Source organism: Nasonia vitripennis (genome assembly GCF_009193385.2).
Source record: "Nasonia vitripennis strain AsymCx chromosome 3 unlocalized genomic scaffold, Nvit_psr_1.1 chr3_random0014, whole genome shotgun sequence".
NCBI lineage: Eukaryota > Metazoa > Arthropoda > Insecta > Hymenoptera > Pteromalidae > Nasonia > Nasonia vitripennis.
Window position 1 is genome coordinate 54,837 of NW_022279635.1, and position 19,980 is coordinate 74,816.

Below are 19,980 nucleotides of genomic sequence, written 5' to 3' on the forward strand. Positions count from 1 at the left end.
ATCTGTTGACACAATATGACGTACTGCTAAACGATACATTCTACAGGTTGGATTTGAATTATATCCACCTCTACCACGTAATTTGGCATGCTCATGTTCTACTGAATCTTGATTGCAAAGACCCGTTGCTAACTCGTAGTCTGGAAAATCTGATTTTAAATCTGTGTAAAGAGAAACCAAAGCATTTACAGTCAAAGGAATTCCAGAAAAGCATGGTGGCTTTGAAACGGTTTTTCCACTTGGCACTACCCAGTCTTTTGACCAAACAACAAATTTTTCAAGACGCTGCTGAATCTCCGGATTCCTATCTGACAATGGACGTTTCAGCGGATTTGTTGAATATAAATACAAAGAATTACATGCATCTATCACAGCATTAAGATTTTCAACAAAATCAGCTGAATCTTTCCAAGTCGCCGATGACATCAATCCATTTGGATCTTCACCCGCTAACCTAATTGCACTTGCCATTTGCTGGCTCAATAATTGAAAAGCTAATTTTACTTTCATGGCATCAAAATTATTGGGATTGAAGTGATTCTCACTCAGATGTCCTAATAAATTTGATGTTCCATGACTCCTGTCAAGTTCCCAAGTCTTGATTAAATCTTTAAAACTTATAATAACATTGCCATTGATTAAAATTTTGTCATGGGATCTTAACTGAGAAAGTAATCGTTTAATAAGGTGAGGCCAATCAAAAGTTGCAAAATATTTTTTTTCCTCAAAAAAAAAGTACGGCCTATCTGGGGTGACATCTAAAAGTTTAAACAACTTTTGATTGCTGCTACCTTGATCGCAAACGATTAATCGAACGTCAGCAGTCATTTTCTTTAATTCAATTAAAAGAATATGAAGAATTTCCAGAAGTTCATCAGCCGTCGCGCCATGTTCATTGAATCCAAAAGCTAACATTTGATGCCATGGATTTTTAGCATTGATACTATCTAAACAAAACAATAGTGCATGCCTAGCGACTGCCCTGCTTCTAAAGTTTTTACCCATATCAACTAACCCTTCGATTATGTCGAACTTCTTAGAATATTCTTCATATGCTTTTATAGACATTTCATCAAACTTTAGCGCACATACTCGTTCATCTTCTGGCATGTTTTGCAAATTTTGTCGAAGTTTTTCAAAAATTATTTTATTTACTCCCGGAACAACATCGTATTCGGAAACCCAATTTCTAACCGTAGATTCTGAAGGTAAATGTAATTCCGCCTTTCGCAAACGAGTATAACACGCTGCAGAATAATAATACATCTGTTTCGCTAAATCTTTTTCATCTTTTGCGTAAGGAGTTTTTGCTTTATGCAATTGCAACTTTATCATCGTTTTAGCAGTACTACTAATTTTTTTATTCTCTAGAAAATCATCGACAGTCAAATTTTTATTTCTAATATATTTAGCTTTTAATTTCTTACGCAAACGACGATTTTTCATTTTTTCAGCTTTTACAGATTTCTGCAATTGCTTCACTTTCATTGTCAAAGAATCAACTAATTTCTGTTTAGAACGAGCATATAATTTACAACATCTAGAAACTCTTATTTTTCTTTGCAAAGTTTTTGCTTCTGTAAATGCTGTATTTGACGTATATACATCATCAATCTGTAAATAGTCAAGATCAGTATCTTCCTCGTTAAATGTACAAAAAGATTGTTTAGCTGAAGGATAACTGAACTTAGCCATTGACGGATTAAATGAAATCTCATCCTCGCTGGAATTGACACCCATAGCGACATGTTCACCTTCAGCTAGATGCTCCTGCAAAATAATAAATGAATTTACTTGCTGTTCCGGATGATGTATCTCCATTTGCTGGATCCAATCCTGCTGCTGCTGTTGATCGTATGGGTCGAGTGACAGCTGCTGTTGTTGCTGTTGGTCCTGGTGCTCGGCATCCTGCTGTTTCTGCTGGTCCTGCTGGTCTACTGACACCCGCTGCTGTTGCTGTTGGTCCTGCAGGTCGACACGCTGTTGTTGCTGTTGGTCCTGCTGGTCGACACGCTGTTGTTGCTGTTGGTCCTGCTGGTCGACATTCTGCTGTTGTTGATGCGCATCCTGCTGCTGATCTTCTTCGAGCACGCCCTGCTGCTGATGTATTTCGTGCACATCCTGATGCTGCTGCTGTTGCATCCTCCAAGGGATCGGATTTCGATTGCGTCGCAACCTGGTTTTACCAACGTCCACGAAATCTTCATCTTGAAAATGTAGATTACAGACACCTGCTGTTCTTATTGACGAGGGAAACCAGTTAGATAGCAGCTGATTCCCTACAAAATTATATTTTAATTGAAAACAAATTATAACATGAAAAAATGTTTTTTTATAATTGATAAATTCAATAAAAATATTTATTCATATGTAATTTGTAAATAAAATTTTTTTTATTGAAATTTAATAAAAAATAATGTAATTTAATATGAATGGATGTAACTACAAAATCATTTTATTATTTATAAAAAATAATATACAGTAACGTGGAGTGTGTGGGTGCATGGGTTGCGGGATTATAATACAGCATTACCATCATTTTTTTGTTTTTTTGCTATTTTACATAACTTAAAAAAGATAGACGTATTTAAAAAAAATGTTTGATATTAAAATTGATTTCTAATGACATAACGTCGTTTTCAGGATAGTTCACTAAATATTGATTGAATATAATTATTATATGTGTCTAATGATTATACGTTATATTAAAATATTTATATTATATCATATTTATTCATATATGCATATGATAATATAACTATATAATTCTCTACTTCTTTCAACTAGCTGTAAAACCATTTATTTCCAAAAAGACGACAGACATTTTTTAGATCAACGTTTTGCTACAAAAATGTTTAAAATAAAACAGAAATGTACATTTTTTAACAGTCGAATGAATGATTATAAACTTTGACGCATTCCTAAATTTTTATTTTAAATTTTAATTTCATTTTTAGCTTTTTTTTTAAATTATCAATTTAAATTTTTTCAAATTCAAATTTAATCATCATAGGCTTTTGAAATATTCGGAATAAACTTAGCCAAAACACCTATAAATTTACCTTTTTCCAAAATAAGATACTTTTATTCTCTTTTAAATGCATGTTAGCTGAATTATTCGTAATAAGACGATACAATAAACGCAAATAATATTTTAGCAAAACAATAAACCACCTTAAAATAAGATTTATCTGGCAGAATCAATAACAACTCTTTTTTTCCTAAATTCACAAACTAGAAAAAAAAAACACGTGATTTGAACTCAAAGGACATCACAATTAATTTCTAACCCGTTTTTTATCAAGTAGAAAATTTTACCATTACAAAGCTTTTTCTAAGAGTATGCCAAAATTAAAATCATTTCATGATATATCATAAAATTAATACCTAATTGGCAAAAATAAATAAAAAAGCGCTGCCAATTCATTGGCACGTAGCTTCCTCCAACTAAATTTATAAGTCCAATAAATCAAATATTGTTTTAATATATCCATATATCTGCTTGCTAATGTATGAGGCGATTTTTGATACACAATTTAATATAAGTTTTAGATAGCCAAAACATAAAATATTAACTTTTTCCCGAAATCTCAAGTGCAATAAGGCCTTTTTGCGTCCGTAATCGAGGCACAAAAAAATCATTTTTTTCAGTTTTTGATTTATTACTGAAAAAATAAGTAGTCAAATAACTAGAAATTTAATGGGATATAGTTTGACACGTGATCCATTAACATAATTTTTGTCGCGAGGTTATGATGTTTAGTTTCAGAGATATGAATTTTTGAAAAATATCACCTTTTTCATCTTAATTTTATTCTCTTTCAAATGCATTATCACACATTATGCATCAACTCACACACACACACATCCATACGGACATTTTCTAAAAACACTTTATTTAAAATTCTAACACACTAAAAAGTATTTTCTAGAAGTTTTAAAGAAACTCAAAATTTTACTATTACAAAGCTTCCTCTAGGAGGAATCAAAAAATTTCCTAGGCTCGAATATGATTGCAATTAAAAAAAAACCGTTGGTTGGACTCGAACCCAGAACCGTCAGGTTAATAGGCGATGCTGTAGTCCATTCAGCTACAAACACGTTATGCGTGATAATTACCAAAAGTCCCATATGTTTATAGCTTACACAAAGCGCCACTTCTTTGTTTAATCGAACTTTAAAATAGCAAAACAAATTATTTAATTGACCATGTTGAACCTAAATTCACATATACGAGTTCGATTAAACAAAGAAGTGGCGCTATGTCTAAGCTATAAACATAACTTGGTTATTATAAGATTGCTGGCGTTGAAAAGCGAGCGAATTGACAGCTGCATACAGTACCTGTTAAACAAAAGTATATGCTGCTATCTATTTTTAAAGCCTGCAGTTAGATAATACGTATTTTCAATTAATTAATACAATTAATTCAATTAAAAAAGTCTGCTTGGATCAAAAAGTTGACTGAAAATAAATATTTTTTTTGAACACTTAAAAAAAAAAAAAATCCTTAGGTGGACTCGATCCCTCATCCGCAGATTAGCAGGCTATTATCTAGACCACTGAGCTACGAACATACTCTACAACAGCTGATCAAAAGTTGTATATTTTCATAGCTTACACATAAAGCCATTTGTTATTTTAATCTACTTTTGTCAGAGCTTCAACATTAATAATCAAAACAGAAAATTCATTAACAGGTTGAGTGCTAAGCCGCTAATTATGATCTGTAATCGTTTTGAAAATAGCGGTATCGACTTCTTTTGGTCGAAGCAGCATTTAACAATTACACAATAGCAATGTGAAATTAGCATTGATATGTATGAGTCACGTAGCGCTCAACCTCTTAATAAATATGAAATCAACTATACACTTGCCTGAATTTTCAATCCACAATCGCTGTCTTTCTGGGTCCATTGGAAAACGAAACAAGCGATGACCTGTGAGCTTTCCATTGTTGCAGTGGATGTATTTGCAAAAGTCGTACACTGTTAACTGCTTGGCCATTTTGCACTACTATTGCACTTAATATCACAAAACACACGAAAAAAACACACGAATTTGCTAAAAAAACGCAACTACACGTGTTCGATTTCGATGCTCGCGACGGCGATGTAAACACTAACTGACAGATCAAAACAAATGCACATCGTCTCGCGCGCAACGTCGCTAGATTCCGCGAATTAGCTCGCCCCGAGAAGTGTTGTGATTTTCTTAAAATATCGATTGAAAAGTTTTTCCGAAACATTTTACAGAATATGATTGTTCGCTAATACGCTCGTTACGGTCCGATTATATCATCATATAAAAAGTATTAATCAATAGAACAATCATACATACCTGCATATTTACAAATTTATTAATTAATAAAATCTTAATGATATAAAATAAATTAAATAAATTTTTATTCATAATTTCATACTTGTTTTTAATTTTTTTTATTCATCACGTTTAACAAATATAGAAGTATTTTAGTTTCTAAAATACTTTTACATAAATTGTTCATAAATTTAAACATTGTAAAACATTTTATAAGGAACCTACAAAGAATAATTTTGAACAGTCAATGATCAATATTTTAAACCATATGTAATTGTAATTGTTTCAGAAGTAAAGGACAAAAAGGAGGACTGGATATAAAAGTATTGGTCATATTTACAATTCAATAAATAATTTTATTAATTATAATGCGTCTGCTTCAATGCATGAGATCGCGAAAGCTCGAGTTGCCGCCAGCCGCCGGTTCTCATTTCCCCTCCCGCGCGACATGCGTACTACCGCCCCGACCAGAGCCCCTACTACTCTCCTCCGCTCGAGCTAGATGCGTATAGTTCGGGCGAAAATCCGCGAGGCGGCAGTAGCTTACGACTGCATATCGCGCGGCACGCTTTCGCCCATGCTCATCGGCAATCTCTCCTCTAATCTCTGGTACTTCATATTTGTATCACTATTTATTTTTTTATACAATTCACTATCATAAATATCTCTAATAGCGATCTCATCATTGTTTCTATTATCCATCTTATTAATAAAATCAAATATTTCTTTTTTAATTTCTACGGAATCAAACATCATTTTCAGTTGATGCTTCAAATCGACAGACATGAAATAATTCTTCGATTTCGTTGTTATTTCACATTGAGCGTTACATATAGCACACGTTTTTTTTGTTTCCTAAATCGCTCTTTTAAGTTGATATAGTATAGAATTTGTTGCTTACAACTCATACAGTAATAATGAATCATACTTGTTTCATTTGGTGGATCAAATTTTTGTTGAAATCTATACTTAGAAATATTTATATCATTAACTTGTGGTCCAGCAAATAATTTAATCATATTTATTAATTCCGATCTTCCTACCTCTGATATCTTGAATCTTATTGAAAAAGCCATAACTAACGTCATTACATCATTTATAGTCAATTTCGAAGTTTCAAACATTATTTTACGATCGTCGAACTGCTGATCTTCATAATCGAATTCATTTGCCTCACTATTGTCAGTATCAGTAGTTCGAAATGAGAAATCATCAGTATCTCGGATATCATTTGAAAATAAATCACTAATTGCATCATCGTCACTATAGCGCTCTTCAATGTCATAAGTTGATTCATTTTCCATGTCATTGTTTCTAACTGCATCTAGGTAAATAAATAAATAAACTAGATTAATTATTACAATTTATATTTAAAAATTAAAAATAGTATTACACTAGCTGTCTTTTCGGATTAAAACGAATTTATGAAATATTACAACGAACTGGATCGGATTAAAATGGTTAGCATTCTATTCAGTCCGTTTTAATACGAAATTTAACAATACGATACATATTTTACCTGTATTTTTAATATCATTAGGAGATATTTGATTCTGTTCTTCACAAATATTTGCACTTTCAGTCAAAGCTGATTCAATTCTCTGACTTATTGATTGCTCTACATTTTCATTAGTTTCATTTCCACTTACTACAGCTGAAGAGTAGCTGGTGCTGCTATTAGCTAAGAAAATAATAATAATCACTATAATTCATATGAAATAAGCAATTTTATTTTTAACGCGTTTACAAGAAAAAGCTAAAAACAGTTCATATTACAAAAATGACCCACGATGACTATTTATAAAACTGATATCTATCCCTCGTTAAAAAAAGGATCGAAACGTATTCAAACGTACCTACAATGTTCAAAAAACGGATATCTCATTTTTTATGAGATATCCGTTTCAATCAGTTTCAATGCAACTAAGTTGAAAAAATATATTTCATGGATTGAAACGGATTTATAAAGGATTCGAATGAACTAAAACGGATTCAAAAACGGATTGAAACAGATTGGTTTTTCTTAATCCGTTTCAATCCTTTTATTTAACGTGGTATCCGGATCGATATGAATATTAATTTTTTATCAAAATAAATGAATAGTATTTTTTAATTAATTCTAGCATTATTTAGGAATAATAAGTAAACATTAGTAATAAAATATAGGATTTAAATGGATGAAAATGCAATCCGTTATAAACCATAGTAATATGTAGAATGAATCCGTTTCAATCCGTTGTTATCCATGTCATAATTATTACGGATTCAAAAGTCTTCACACGGATTAAAATGGATTCAACTTGATTTCAAAACAGATTTTTATTTTTATTTTTAGTTTGAATTATATATATATATATATATATATATATATATATATATATATATATATATATATATATATATATATATTAACCTTACCTGTTACTAAAGTATCTTCATTGTTTTTTCCGAAGGAATCCCACTTATATCTGGAACGAGCATCTTTGTACTTCAAACGGTAATCTGTTTCGTAATTTTTAAACATTCCAGCATTGTACCGTCTTTGTTTTGGCCGTGGTTTTGGATCACTGCTTGATGATTCAGATGATTCGAAGTTCATTTTTTTCAAATGTATAAATATATATTAACTAAAAAGAATATGTAATTTATTATAAACTAGATTTTACGCATGAATTCATACTTTAAAGTACGCTACACGCGCATATATATTTTATAACCCTTTTCGACTGTCGGCATAAATATTACTGCGATTGAGCATGCGTTATAGGCCAGAGTGCGCTGTCGTCGCGTCGACGTTATGCGAGTCGACATGAGTCGACTATATTGTCGAGACTATATATATCACTATATATACTATACTAATACGCCGCGTTCCTGATATCCCGCCTTTCCGTGTTCGGCCATATTGAAATATAATGTTTTGCTGTTATTGACGATCAAAAATGGAATGCTTTCATTTATAATTAATATAATTAATAATTTTTTAAAAGTCAGACAAAATGCCTGTAGCATATGTCAAGTTTATAGCTGGGCCTATGAATGGCAAAAAAACTATTGTGGATATTAACAAAATAAAAGATTTTAACCAGAAGACACAAAAACAATGTAAAATATAAAATCGAATATTATAATAATGTGTGTAAAGGAGTTATTTTGCTTCAAGCAAGTACGTATATGTGTTTTTTGAATTGCTATAGCATAATTTATATATAATATACAATCGTATCTGCTATATATATACACACACACACACATATATATTATATATATATATATATATATATATATATATATATATATATATATATATATATACAACATATTTTCTTAATGTTAGATTAATCCGAGTTGGATGGTTGGTGAGGAGAACTCGTAATTAAACAAGGCTCTAATATTCTGTTATAACTCTCTTTATTTTCTTCTTATATATATAACTCGGGCGACGGAGCTGTTGCTTCGAGAGCGGTCGGCAGGAGAGTGAGTACTTTGCAGAGCACGCGTGAATACCTAGCGCTGCCCGCATGGTGGCGCTAGATTAGCCCTGTAGTCTACTATAGACGGCAAGCGGCGCGAAGACTCGCCAACACTCCCTCCCTTCGGGGCGCTTGTCCTCCTGTACGTCTGCGTTTTTTATTCTCTGAACTTTACTCTGAGTTAGTTTCTCCTTGGTTTCCTGTATCTGAAATATGTACAAAAATTCTTATTCGTCTGATATATATATATATATATATATATATATATATAAATAAAACTCTGAAAATTATAATTAAGTGTGAATTTCTATGTTCAATATTTTATCTCTGAGATATTTATGAGTATCATTAGGCAGAGGTTTAGTCATAATGTCTGCCACATTGTCGGTAGTAGATATCCATTTAACTCTGATTTGTCCCTTTAGGACACACTGTTTTATCTAGTCTCCGTGTGTTTCTGCCATGTGACTTTTACTCCCTGTCTTTTCTCTGATTTGTAGTTTTCTCTGAATTGTTTCCAGATCATCATCAAAGTTTTTCAACTTGTGATTTCCTTCCATCTGAGTGCAGTCCCCTGCAGATTTGTTATCGCACCACAGGGTAACAGGATACATAGTTTTCCCTGTTATATCTCTGATAGCTTTATCCAACGATACAATTTCTTGGCAAGCATTGCTCATTGCCAAGTACTCAGCTTGGCAGGTAGAGAGTGATACGTAAACTTGTTTATAGCTTCTCCACATAATTGAGTCGCCATACAATTTTATTACATATCCTCCAGTTGAAGATGAATCTTCACAATCTCTAAAGCTAGTGTCTGTCATTGCTTCCATATACTCATTTTCTGCTCTGAAAATCAAACCTATTTCTGAGGTTCCTCTGAGGTATCTGAAAATCCTTTTTACTTCCTTCCAGTCACTTTCAGTGGGTGACAGCTGTTTTCTTGATAGAAAGTTTACTGCAAATGCAATATCAGGTCAGGTCTGCCAGATATAGTAAGCTTCCTATAGCTTCCCTATACGGTGCATGAGTTGCTATCTGAGCTTCTTCTGAATTTATGAGTTCTCTTTTTCGAACCTGTCTTGTAACCATAGGTGTTTTCTGTGGCTTACTATCTTTCATATTGAAACGTTCAAGACATTTCTCTATGTACTCTGATTGTGACAGTTTTAATATTTTCTGATCTCTGTCTCTGGTTATTTTCATGCCTAAAAATAATTTAGGTTCTCCTAAGTCTTTCATCTGAAAGGTAGAACATAATTTTTCTTTTATCTGTTTTAGTTTCGTCTGATTGTTGCCTGCTAGAATGATGTCGTCTACATATAGCAGTAATACTACCATCTGATTTTGTAATCTCCACGTGAACAGACATGGTTCATTTATGTCCTTTTCTAGTCCAAGTTCCAAAGCAACTTCTGAGAAGCGTTTGTTCCATCGCTTGGGACTTATTCTGAGGCCATACAAGGATTTTTGGAGTTTACATACTTTATTTTTCTTAATGGATGGGTCTATTTGTATACCATCTGGTATTTCCATGAATATGTCGTCTTCAAGCGTTCCATTCAGAAATGCTGTCTTGACGTCCATCTGATAAGCAGTTAAATTTAACTTATTAATGATTGCAAAAGTCGCTCTAACGATTGGCAATCTTGAGACTGGTGCGTAAGTTTCTCTGAGTTCATATTCTTTTCTATCCTTGAATCCTCTGATAACTAATCTTCCTTTGTAAGTCGTCTGACCGTCTTCTGAGATTTTCCTTTTGAATACCCATTTGGAATCAATGATGTGTGCCTTTTTGCCATCTTTGTCTAGAGAGGGTCTGTCTACTATTGTCCACACATTGTTGTCTTCCATAGACTTTAACTCTTGTTTTATTGCTTCTGACCATTTATGTTTGTCGTCTGATTCAATAGCTTCTTTATAACTGACAGGATCTCTGTTCGTTCGTGCTATAAAAATATGTCCAAGTTCATCTTCTTCTGAGTGTGTATCTCTGGTTTCTCCAGTTGGAGTAGATACTTGTGGCAGATCGTGATTGGTATTTTCTACTTCGACTACTGCTTCTCTGAGATGTGTCCAAGTTCGTCTGTTTGTCTTCGCTTTTCTTTCTAGACAAGGTCGCTTTTCTGGTTCAGGTTTCTTAGCCTTTGAATCTTCTGAATTTTTGTCTTCTGCTTTTCTCTTCTGAATTTTTGTCTTCTGCTTTTCTCTTCTGATTTTTCTCTTTCTCTGATTTTGAATCTTTTGGTATATCTGGTTGTGTTTTGACAACATCTGTTGATATTTCTAGTGTCTCTGATTTTTCTCTTAGGTCAGTTTTATACACATCCCTATACACCAGTTTTTCATTAAATCTCACGTGTCTGGATGTAATGAATCTCTGAGATTCAGAGTGCCACAAAACATAACCAGTTTGAGAATATCCAACCATGATTGTACGGATTGCTCTGTCTGAAAACTTGTTCGTCGCATTCGGTATTTTGACATAGGCCAAACATCCGAAACGTCTGATTTTGTCTAGATGCATGTTTCCATTTGGAACCATTTTCTTGATTGGTATCTCTGAATCGATTCCTTTGTGTGGAGTTCTATTATAGATATGGACCGCCACTTCCAAAGCTAGTATCCACATGCTCTTGGGTAGACCAGAGTCTATCATGAGCGCTCTGATTTTCCACTGTATGGTTTTGTTAAACCTTTCAGCGGTTCCATTATGTTGTGGAGTGTAAGGAGGTGCGAACTCTCCTTCAATTTTCTCCTTTTCCATAACTTCTGAAAATTTACCTCCAGTAAATTCAGTGCCATTGTCCGTTCGGATGAAACACACTTTTTCTTCTTTGCCCAGTAAATTTCTTGTAGTTACCAAGAATTTTTCTAAGCAATCTCCAGCTTCACTTTTGTGTTTAGTAGAGTATGCTTTGGCAAATCTGGTGTAATCATCTATAAATCCTATTATGAATTTATTTTCCCCAGGATACGAGACTGGTTTAATTGGTCCCATTGTGTCTGTGTGTATCCTTTCTAATGGCCTTGTTGCTCTGACTCTGACTTCTGAGAACGACAGGTTTTCCATTTTTGCTAGGACGCAAACTTCGCAGTCTGTAATGGACTTGTCGAATTTTACCTTTCTGAGTTTATCTTCTGACTTTTGTAGCAATAGTAAATATTGCAGAGAAGCGTGACCTAATTTGATATGCCACAGCATTCCTTCGTTCAGCTTCTTTTCTTGTCTATCTGATTTGTTGTTCACATTGTTTTGTAGATATTTCAGCATTTCGTCTGACGAGTCGTCTATGTTTAGGATTTTCCTGTTCAGAATTTGTTCATCTAAGTTTGTATCACAAACTTCTCTCTGACTAGATGAATTTGATTCTTGTACAGTTCGTTCTTGCTGCTTCTCCCTCCCAATCTCAGTCGGATTCATCTGAGTTCCCTCTGATGCGTTAGTTTCATCTGATTCGTTTTGATCCTCAAGATCCTTGATATCTGACTGAGATTGCTGCAAGAACTCGTCTACCGAGACTATGTTAGCCGTGCATGAATACTTATCGTAGACTTCTTGTTGCTCATCTGATTGTTCATGTTTTGCTACGTTTAAAGAAATTATCCAGTTTGGCTTTTCATACGTCCCAGCTAAATACTCTTCGTCTGAATTTTTATCGTAGATTTTAAGTATTTTATTATCCAAATAAATACTCAAACCTACGTCTGCAAAACGTCTGAGAGAGATCAGATTGTCTGAAATATTTTTGGCAGAAATTACATTTGTCAAAATTATTTTGTTATTTTCATTTGATTCTGATTTTAAAATTAAATCTCCTTTGCCGACTATAGAGATGTTTGCAGATTTATTTTTATTTGCACTTCTGATATATTCGCCTGAACTTTTTCTGAAGTTACTTAAAATTATGCTCTTATTTACTATATGCTCTGTTGCGCCAGAGTCCGCAATAAGTACTAGTTTTGTAGGTGTTTTATTAATTATATGTGTGTTGTTACCTGTTAGCATCGCTTTGACCTTGTATCCCTTCTTCTGATTTCGGCCTGGTGTTTGTATATCGACCTTGCGTTTGAAAGATCCCCTTCTTACATTATTTCCACTACCTCTGACATTATTATAACCACCCCTTCCTCTGTTACCTCTACCTCTGAAGTTATTACTGTTGTGTTTGTGTTGTTATATGTATAAGATTTTACTACAGCCTGGCAATAAAAGCAGTACCATAGATTGTACTCTTTAAGAGGACAAAAGGCTACTCTGTGTCCCACCTTATTGCAGCGATAACACTTGTCTGTGATTATCGCCTGTTTAGCTGCAATTTTTTTGCCTGTCGTCTGAAGGCTGACCGTCTGATTTGCGTCTGTCTGATTCCAGCTGTAGTATCAAAGTTTTTATGTCATCAAGGCTCATCTCTGATTTGGTTGCTTGAAGTCTGATAATATTGGCCGATCTGATTTCTTTAAATTTTATACTAACAGCTTGAAAGAAGGCCGATCTTATCTCTTCCTCCGTCAGAGGTGTTTTGGTAATACAATTTTCAAAATCTCTGATAGTAGAGTCAAAACGATCGCAAAATTCGTTTACTGATTCTCTATTGTTCATTTTGAGACTATATAATTTTTCTCTGACTGAAGAATCGGTAACATTGGCCTCTGCTCGTCTGAACTCTTTGATTTTAATCACTATTTCTAATGGGTCTTTTATTTGTAAAATCTTATTATGGTAATAATCATCTACGCGACTTATTAGAATGTCTCTGACTTGGTCTTTTCTGTTTTGTCTTTCTATTACTGTCTCTGAAACGTCTGATTGTTGAGAATCGTCAAGTATGTCTGCAAGATTATTAGCTTTTAATTCAGCATTTATATTGTCTAACCAAATGTTAAGTGATACTTTTTTTGTTAATTTATAATTTCTCTTTATGTTTATTTTTGAATTAGTTGCGTTTAGGGCAATAGATCGTCTGAGTTCATTACAAGCTCTGCTGAGGTCGCCTAATGCGCTTGTTCCGTCTGATAAGTTTGTTGAATTGATATTGTTACTAAACTCTGTCTCACTTATGTCTCTGAGTGTGGAACTGGCAGGGTGGATAATTACCTCTGAAGTTAATTTTCCTATTTGTTCTGTGAGTTTCTGTATGACGGTGTTTAGGTTGTCAATATTTTCCTTCATATCGAGTATGGCTACTGTTTGATCTTTGATCTCCAGATTATCCATTCTCCACTCCATTTGTGAGTCAGTAGGTTGAGACTTTCCCTCCATATCTCTTTTTGGGGGTGTACCCGGGGGTGTATACCCTTCTATATCTGAATCTGTATTATAAACAATTTCTCTGATTAGCATTCAATTTTTATTTATTATTTGAACTCTGAATTTTAGACCTAACTTCTGATTCTGAATTAATTGTTTATATTCTGATTTAAAAACACTTTGTACCTTGGTGGATATTCAAATGATCGTCCACTTGATTTTCGTTGCCTTCGTTGGCCACCTCTTTCTCATTTGATGGTAATGGGTCTGAAAGACTCCAATCAGACATAACGCTTCTGATGTTCTTTTCCTCTGAAATAAAGTTAGAATGCTCACTCTGACAGTTTTCTTTGATTTCTGCCAAGTTAGACCGCACTGCAAGTCAAACCAAGCTTGAAAATCAAGCACTAGCACCGTGCCTCCCGGACGCCACACACGTGCTCCCTCCCAGTCTAAGTAAACGAACGCAATTCACTTAATAATTTGCGAGGGGGCGATCGCACACGCGTATGTCGTCCAAGAAATCACGAAAGAAAGTGTAATTATCTTTTGATAATTTTAAATTTTATAGAAATTCAAATTCACTGCACCGCCGTTTCATTGAAATTTCTATCAAGGCGTGTTTTTAAAATTTATTCGAGTGCATCTGAACACTAATAAGCCAACAAAAAAATTGAAGCTTTTTGATTTACTCGAATAACTCTGACATTCTGAATAGGAGTGAGAACGATATAACTGGAATTATTTTTCTCTGATTTTATTTATTACATATATACACCGATAGCCAATCTAATCCGTTACGTCTGATTCTGATTAGACCATATATTTTGAAACTCAAAAAGGAGAAAAAAAAATTTACGAGAAAAATCCGTGCGTGTAAAATTTGTTTTGATTCCGAGAGAGAGAGAGAGAGAGAGAGAGAGAGAGAGAGAGAGAAAGAGAGCACAACAAACCGTGCGCTCGACTCTGACAGCGTCGCTAGTCGCGGCTCACCTCCCCCCGATTCCCGGAATCGGCTCGTGCAGGCTTTTGCCGGCGAGCTCTCGTGCGTTTCGTTGTCGCGCGCTTTTGTCTCGTGTTAAGACTTTTGATTTTCTATAACCTTCTGATCTATTCTGTAATTATTAAGACACCGCACTGTCTTTTCCTACTATTCTTTACGCAACTCTCATTTTTCTTGTCGATGCGGTAACACAACACACTCCCGAAACCGATCAAAAATTAAACTTTCTTTTGCTATATCTGATTACTACTCTGACTACACCTTACAAAAGCTTGTACTTACGTTTTCTTCTGAAATTTGTCCTCTAGACCTCTGATACGTCTGATTTATTTTCCTCTGAACAAAGATAAAAATAAAAACTTCTGAGTCGTCTTCTTCTCGGTTCTTCCTCTATTCCAGCGAGCTGGCCCACAACCTGTTAGATTAATCCGAGTTGGATGGTTGGTGAGAAGAACTCGTAATTAAACAAGGCTCTAATATTCTGTTATAACTCTCTTTATTTTCTTCTTATATATATAACTCGGGCGACGGAGCTGTTGCTTCGAGAGCGGTCGGCAGGAGAGTGGGTACTTTGCAGAGCACGCGTGAATACCTAGCGCTGCCCGCATGGTGGCGCTAGATTAGCCCTGTAGTCTACTATAGACGGCAAGCGGCGCGAAGACTTGCCAACACTTAATTACATAATAATAATAAAGGTACGTTATAATAAAAGACTACATATTTTTGATAGATTCTAAAGAAGAGATGGAAAGAGTTATTGCCAGTAAAGATCCTCGGAGAATATCTAACCTACCCAGAAAACTGCTAGTATCAGCATCTGAGAATGATTCCGATGTAGAAAATAAATCATCCACAAGTAATGTACAAGCAAGCAACGTCAGTAAGGTAATTAAGTTTACGGCAAATATTTAAGTTACATGCATATATTTTAGTTTGGATAAGTTTTTTAATTTGAATTCATGACTCGAGCATGCATCTTATTTTTATACTGACTATATACTAAATAAATATTTTATAATTTTTTTTATAGAATTCATTGCTAGAAAGGCGCTTGGAAATAAAACTTAAAAGATTGCAAAGTGATAATGACCACTCAAAGTCACAAACAGCCGATACTTCTGATGATTTACTGAAGCAGCTAGAGAGTTTACAGAAATAACTGTTAAAAATATATAATACAAATTATATTTTAATATATTCATAATAATTTATTCAAACAAATATGTTGTTTTTATAAACGTTTGTAGTACGAGAATACAGTCGATGACAAAAATGACGATACTAAGAGTGTTCATAAACCAAAGCTTAATAAAGTTAACGAAGAAACAGAAAAAGTAGACATAACTCAATCTGAATCTAATAACATTGAGACTTATAGATAGGAGAAAAATGATGAAAGTCAATCGCAGTTAGATAACATTAATAACATGGACGAAGAATTAACAACAAATAATAACACTACTGAGACTAGAGAGGAAAACAATGATGAAAGTCAATCGCAGCTTGATAACATGGAGGAAGATTTAAGCAACAAATCTCGATTGCAGTTATTAAATAATAAAGAAAATGGGAATGAAAGCATTAGATTCAAATCTGATTTTCCTCAGTTTATAGAAAAGCAGAAGACTAATGATAACGAGACTGAATTTGTAAAAAAAAAAATTAGTAGAAAAGAAACGGAGTATAAAGTAGAGATACAAACGGATGGTGAACAAAGTAAAGAAAACAAAATTCAAGTTGTTCAAACGAAAAGTGATAAAATTAAACCAAAGGTATGTATTATAAAGTGACTTTATTTATAATTTTCGAATATTTTTTTTTAAGCATAAGCTGCTGAGATATAATTAATTTAAATAGCTTCATAATTACTCAAAATCTCTCTTTTGTTTAATAATACTTACAAAAATAAAAATTAATTGTACGTAGATTATGAATAGTGGTGTAAAAAATTTATATTTTGGGAATTTTTAGGTGTATATATATTATATTATCTCTTTAAATAATGTTTTTAATAACAACAACTCTCTATATAAAATTTATGGCAATTAAACACAAAAAGTTCTGTTAGATCTGACATTTGTAATTTTCACTAAATACAAAAATTTTTAAATCAATATTATTTGCAGATAGTAAGAAATGAGATGGTTAACATTCCATTTCAAGATTTAATAAAGATAAAAATGACTGCATCAGAAACTAAGAAGAAAGTACCTGAAAATTTTCAAAGTGACAACGAAGTTCCTGCATTGCAAACTGATGGCGATATAAGTACATTGAAGAACACAATTAAAAAATTGAAAAGTGAAAATGCACAGTTAGAGAAACGAAAAAAGGAGTTAAAACTGGAATTAGAAGAGAAAGTAAAAGAAATAAAGAGATTAATGGATTTAAATGAGAATCTTCAAAATCATTTAATCGAAAAATGTGAAGAACAAAAAGGTATAGAAATTTTTTCTTTTGTCATTTTAACCCTGTTAAAAAGAAATACGTATTTTTGTTACGTATTTTTTGTATGTGATATTTCTACATATAATATAATTATGTACCTCTGCATGTACTAATTTGGGACTGCAGTTGCATACAAAAGTATGTGATAAAGGTACATAGTACAAATACATACCAAAATTACATATTGATTTTAAGCCTTTTTAAATTAAAATAATTAAAAATGTAAATTTAATTTTTCATATTCCTGGTGCGCAATAATCGAAGTACCATGCGAATAGTTAACACTAAAAATAGGTTGTATGTCTATATTATCTGACGTTTTACTTTAATTTGTATATAAAATTTAAATTAATATGATATTTAACATAGACATATTACCTATTTTTGGCGTTACTATTCGCATGGTACTTCGATTATTGCGCATCAGATGCATAAAAAGTTAAATTTATTAAAACTTTTTAATTATTTTTATTTGAAAATGCTTAAAATCGATAAGTAATTTTGGTATTTTTATTCTGTACCTTATTTATCACATACTTTTGTATGCAACTGCGCTCCCAAATTAGTACATGCAGAGGTACATAATTTTATTGTGCACAAAAATCACATACAAAAAATACGTATTTCTTTTCAAAAGGGAAGTAGTAGCACAATCACAAAAATAGTTTATACTAATTCATATTATACTTATGATTCAAACAGATGAGATTAGAAAATTAGCCAATGGTAAAGAGAGTACCAATGATGGCTACGACAGTAATTTTCCATCTTTTCTGAGAACCAGAACTACTGACAACATCCGAAGGGTAATTTATTGTTTACATGTTCATACATTGTATTGATATAGGTTTGAAATATTTATAAATTACTAGAAGTTGTACATTTCTACAATTGTTTTATAGGTTCATATTGGTAATGATGAGTGGATACCAGAAATAGCATATAACAGAATAAATACCAAATCAGCAACTGCTCGTCAATTAGCTGGTAATATTCTAATTGCCGTTTTCGATGAAGAAATTCTTCTCACAAGTACCATTACGGGAAATGAGAGTAACAAAAAAGGAAAAGGCAACAGAAACTCTGTTAAAAAATTGGACGAAAAAAAATCAACGCATGTGAAAGTAAGGGTCATTAATATAAATATACTTTAATAATATAAATAATCTTGATATATAATACAACCTTCTTATTTATTTCGATCAAAACAGAATAAAATATACAATTTTTTACACATACTGTTCTAAAATTATAAACAAAATATATCCCTATTCAAAATTTCGTATTGGATCAAATTAAAAACAAAAATTATTTCAATCCGGTTTCTGAATCAAGTCTGTTCAAATCCATTGCAAATCTATTTCAATTTGTAAAATATATTCTTTAGATATATAGTCGGATTGAAACGAATTATAAATAATAGTATCTTGAAATATTTCAAATCGTAAAATTGTAAATTATTTTTTATTTTTTATTTATAGAGTTATATGAACATTTACTAGAAAAGCTTTTTTCAAAGTTTAAGACTACTAAAAAGGTTAAAGGAAAACTAGTTAAAGTCAATCTTGAGGATGAGAAAGGACTGTTTAACCATTATGCACAAAAAAAAAATTGCTGACTTAAAAACCGTCAAGGAAGAGTCAACAAGTGGAACCAAAAGAAAGAGGGATGACCATAAAGAAATTACGGCTAAAAGGGTTAAAAACAATGTTGAAGAGGATTCCAATGAAATTATTGATGACAAATTAAATGGTGCACCAGTTTCACAAGAAATCGATAAAGATGCACAAGTTCCAGAAGAAATAGTAGATAAGGACGAATTAAATAATAAACAGGTTTCACAAGGTGCAGATAAGGGGACATTGAATTTATCTGATCATGAAGATGAATTGTTTGATTGGTCTCCTAAATCTCAGGATCAGTCGGAAGATGCAACACCTGCTGCTAGTTCAGATGAAGAATCATAAAAATCTTATAATTATTATTCTGACCTGATGTACAAAAAGTCTGATCTTCCGAAGATTTTAAGATATGCTCCTTTATTTAATATAAAACGTTTTCGTAAACATTATTATAAGTAGGGTTGCATATTAATTATCTGAAGCATTAATTACTATATTTAATTTCAAAAATAATTTACATATATATATATATATATATATATATATATATATATATATATATATATATATACCATGAATCCATATATACTGAACCATCTTATATTAAACAATGGAGCTATCTTAAAAAATACGTACTTAAGTAATTTGCATGAAAATGGCAAATTCAAAAACATTTTTAGTAATTTAATGAAAGATTTTGTTTACATTATTTATGTAATATGTTCAAAAGCGCATCTTATTAGTTTTCTGTTTTTTTTTTTATTTTAGTTACAAGACAACTAAGTCTGAATTACTAATATTAAGTCACAATGGCTTTTGTATTAGTTAAAAGATGAATAAGTCTGTGAAATGAGTATTAACTCA

The 19,980-nt window shown here is 32.6% G+C and overlaps 3 protein-coding genes across 3 annotated transcripts; 2 read left to right on the top strand and 1 right to left on the bottom strand.

Annotated features, from left to right (window-relative positions):
* Positions 1-6,128: 6,128 nt before the first annotated feature.
* Positions 6,129-7,871, bottom strand: LOC100679876. The gene is made up of 3 exons (XM_031928003.1): positions 7,738-7,871; positions 6,839-7,000; positions 6,129-6,643 (listed from the first exon to the last, which is right to left on the bottom strand). Exons 1-3 carry the CDS (start codon positions 7,841-7,843, stop codon positions 6,129-6,131), a joined length of 783 nt encoding a protein of 260 aa, XP_031783863.1. The 5' UTR covers positions 7,844-7,871.
* Positions 7,872-16,231: 8,360 nt separating this feature from the next.
* Positions 16,232-18,996, top strand: LOC116417000. Its single transcript, XM_031928005.1, has 5 exons — positions 16,232-16,818; positions 17,173-17,485; positions 18,197-18,300; positions 18,397-18,618; positions 18,976-18,996. The coding sequence occupies exons 1-5, from the start codon at positions 16,474-16,476 to the stop codon at positions 18,994-18,996; spliced, it is 1,005 nt and encodes a 334-aa protein (XP_031783865.1). The 5' UTR covers positions 16,232-16,473.
* On the top strand, positions 18,190-19,553 carry LOC116416997. The gene is made up of 3 exons (XM_031928004.1): positions 18,190-18,300; positions 18,397-18,618; positions 18,976-19,553. The coding sequence occupies exon 3, from the start codon at positions 19,066-19,068 to the stop codon at positions 19,459-19,461; it is 396 nt and encodes a 131-aa protein (XP_031783864.1). The 5' UTR covers positions 18,190-18,300; positions 18,397-18,618; positions 18,976-19,065; the 3' UTR covers positions 19,462-19,553.
* The last annotated feature ends 427 nt before the right edge of the window (positions 19,554-19,980 follow it).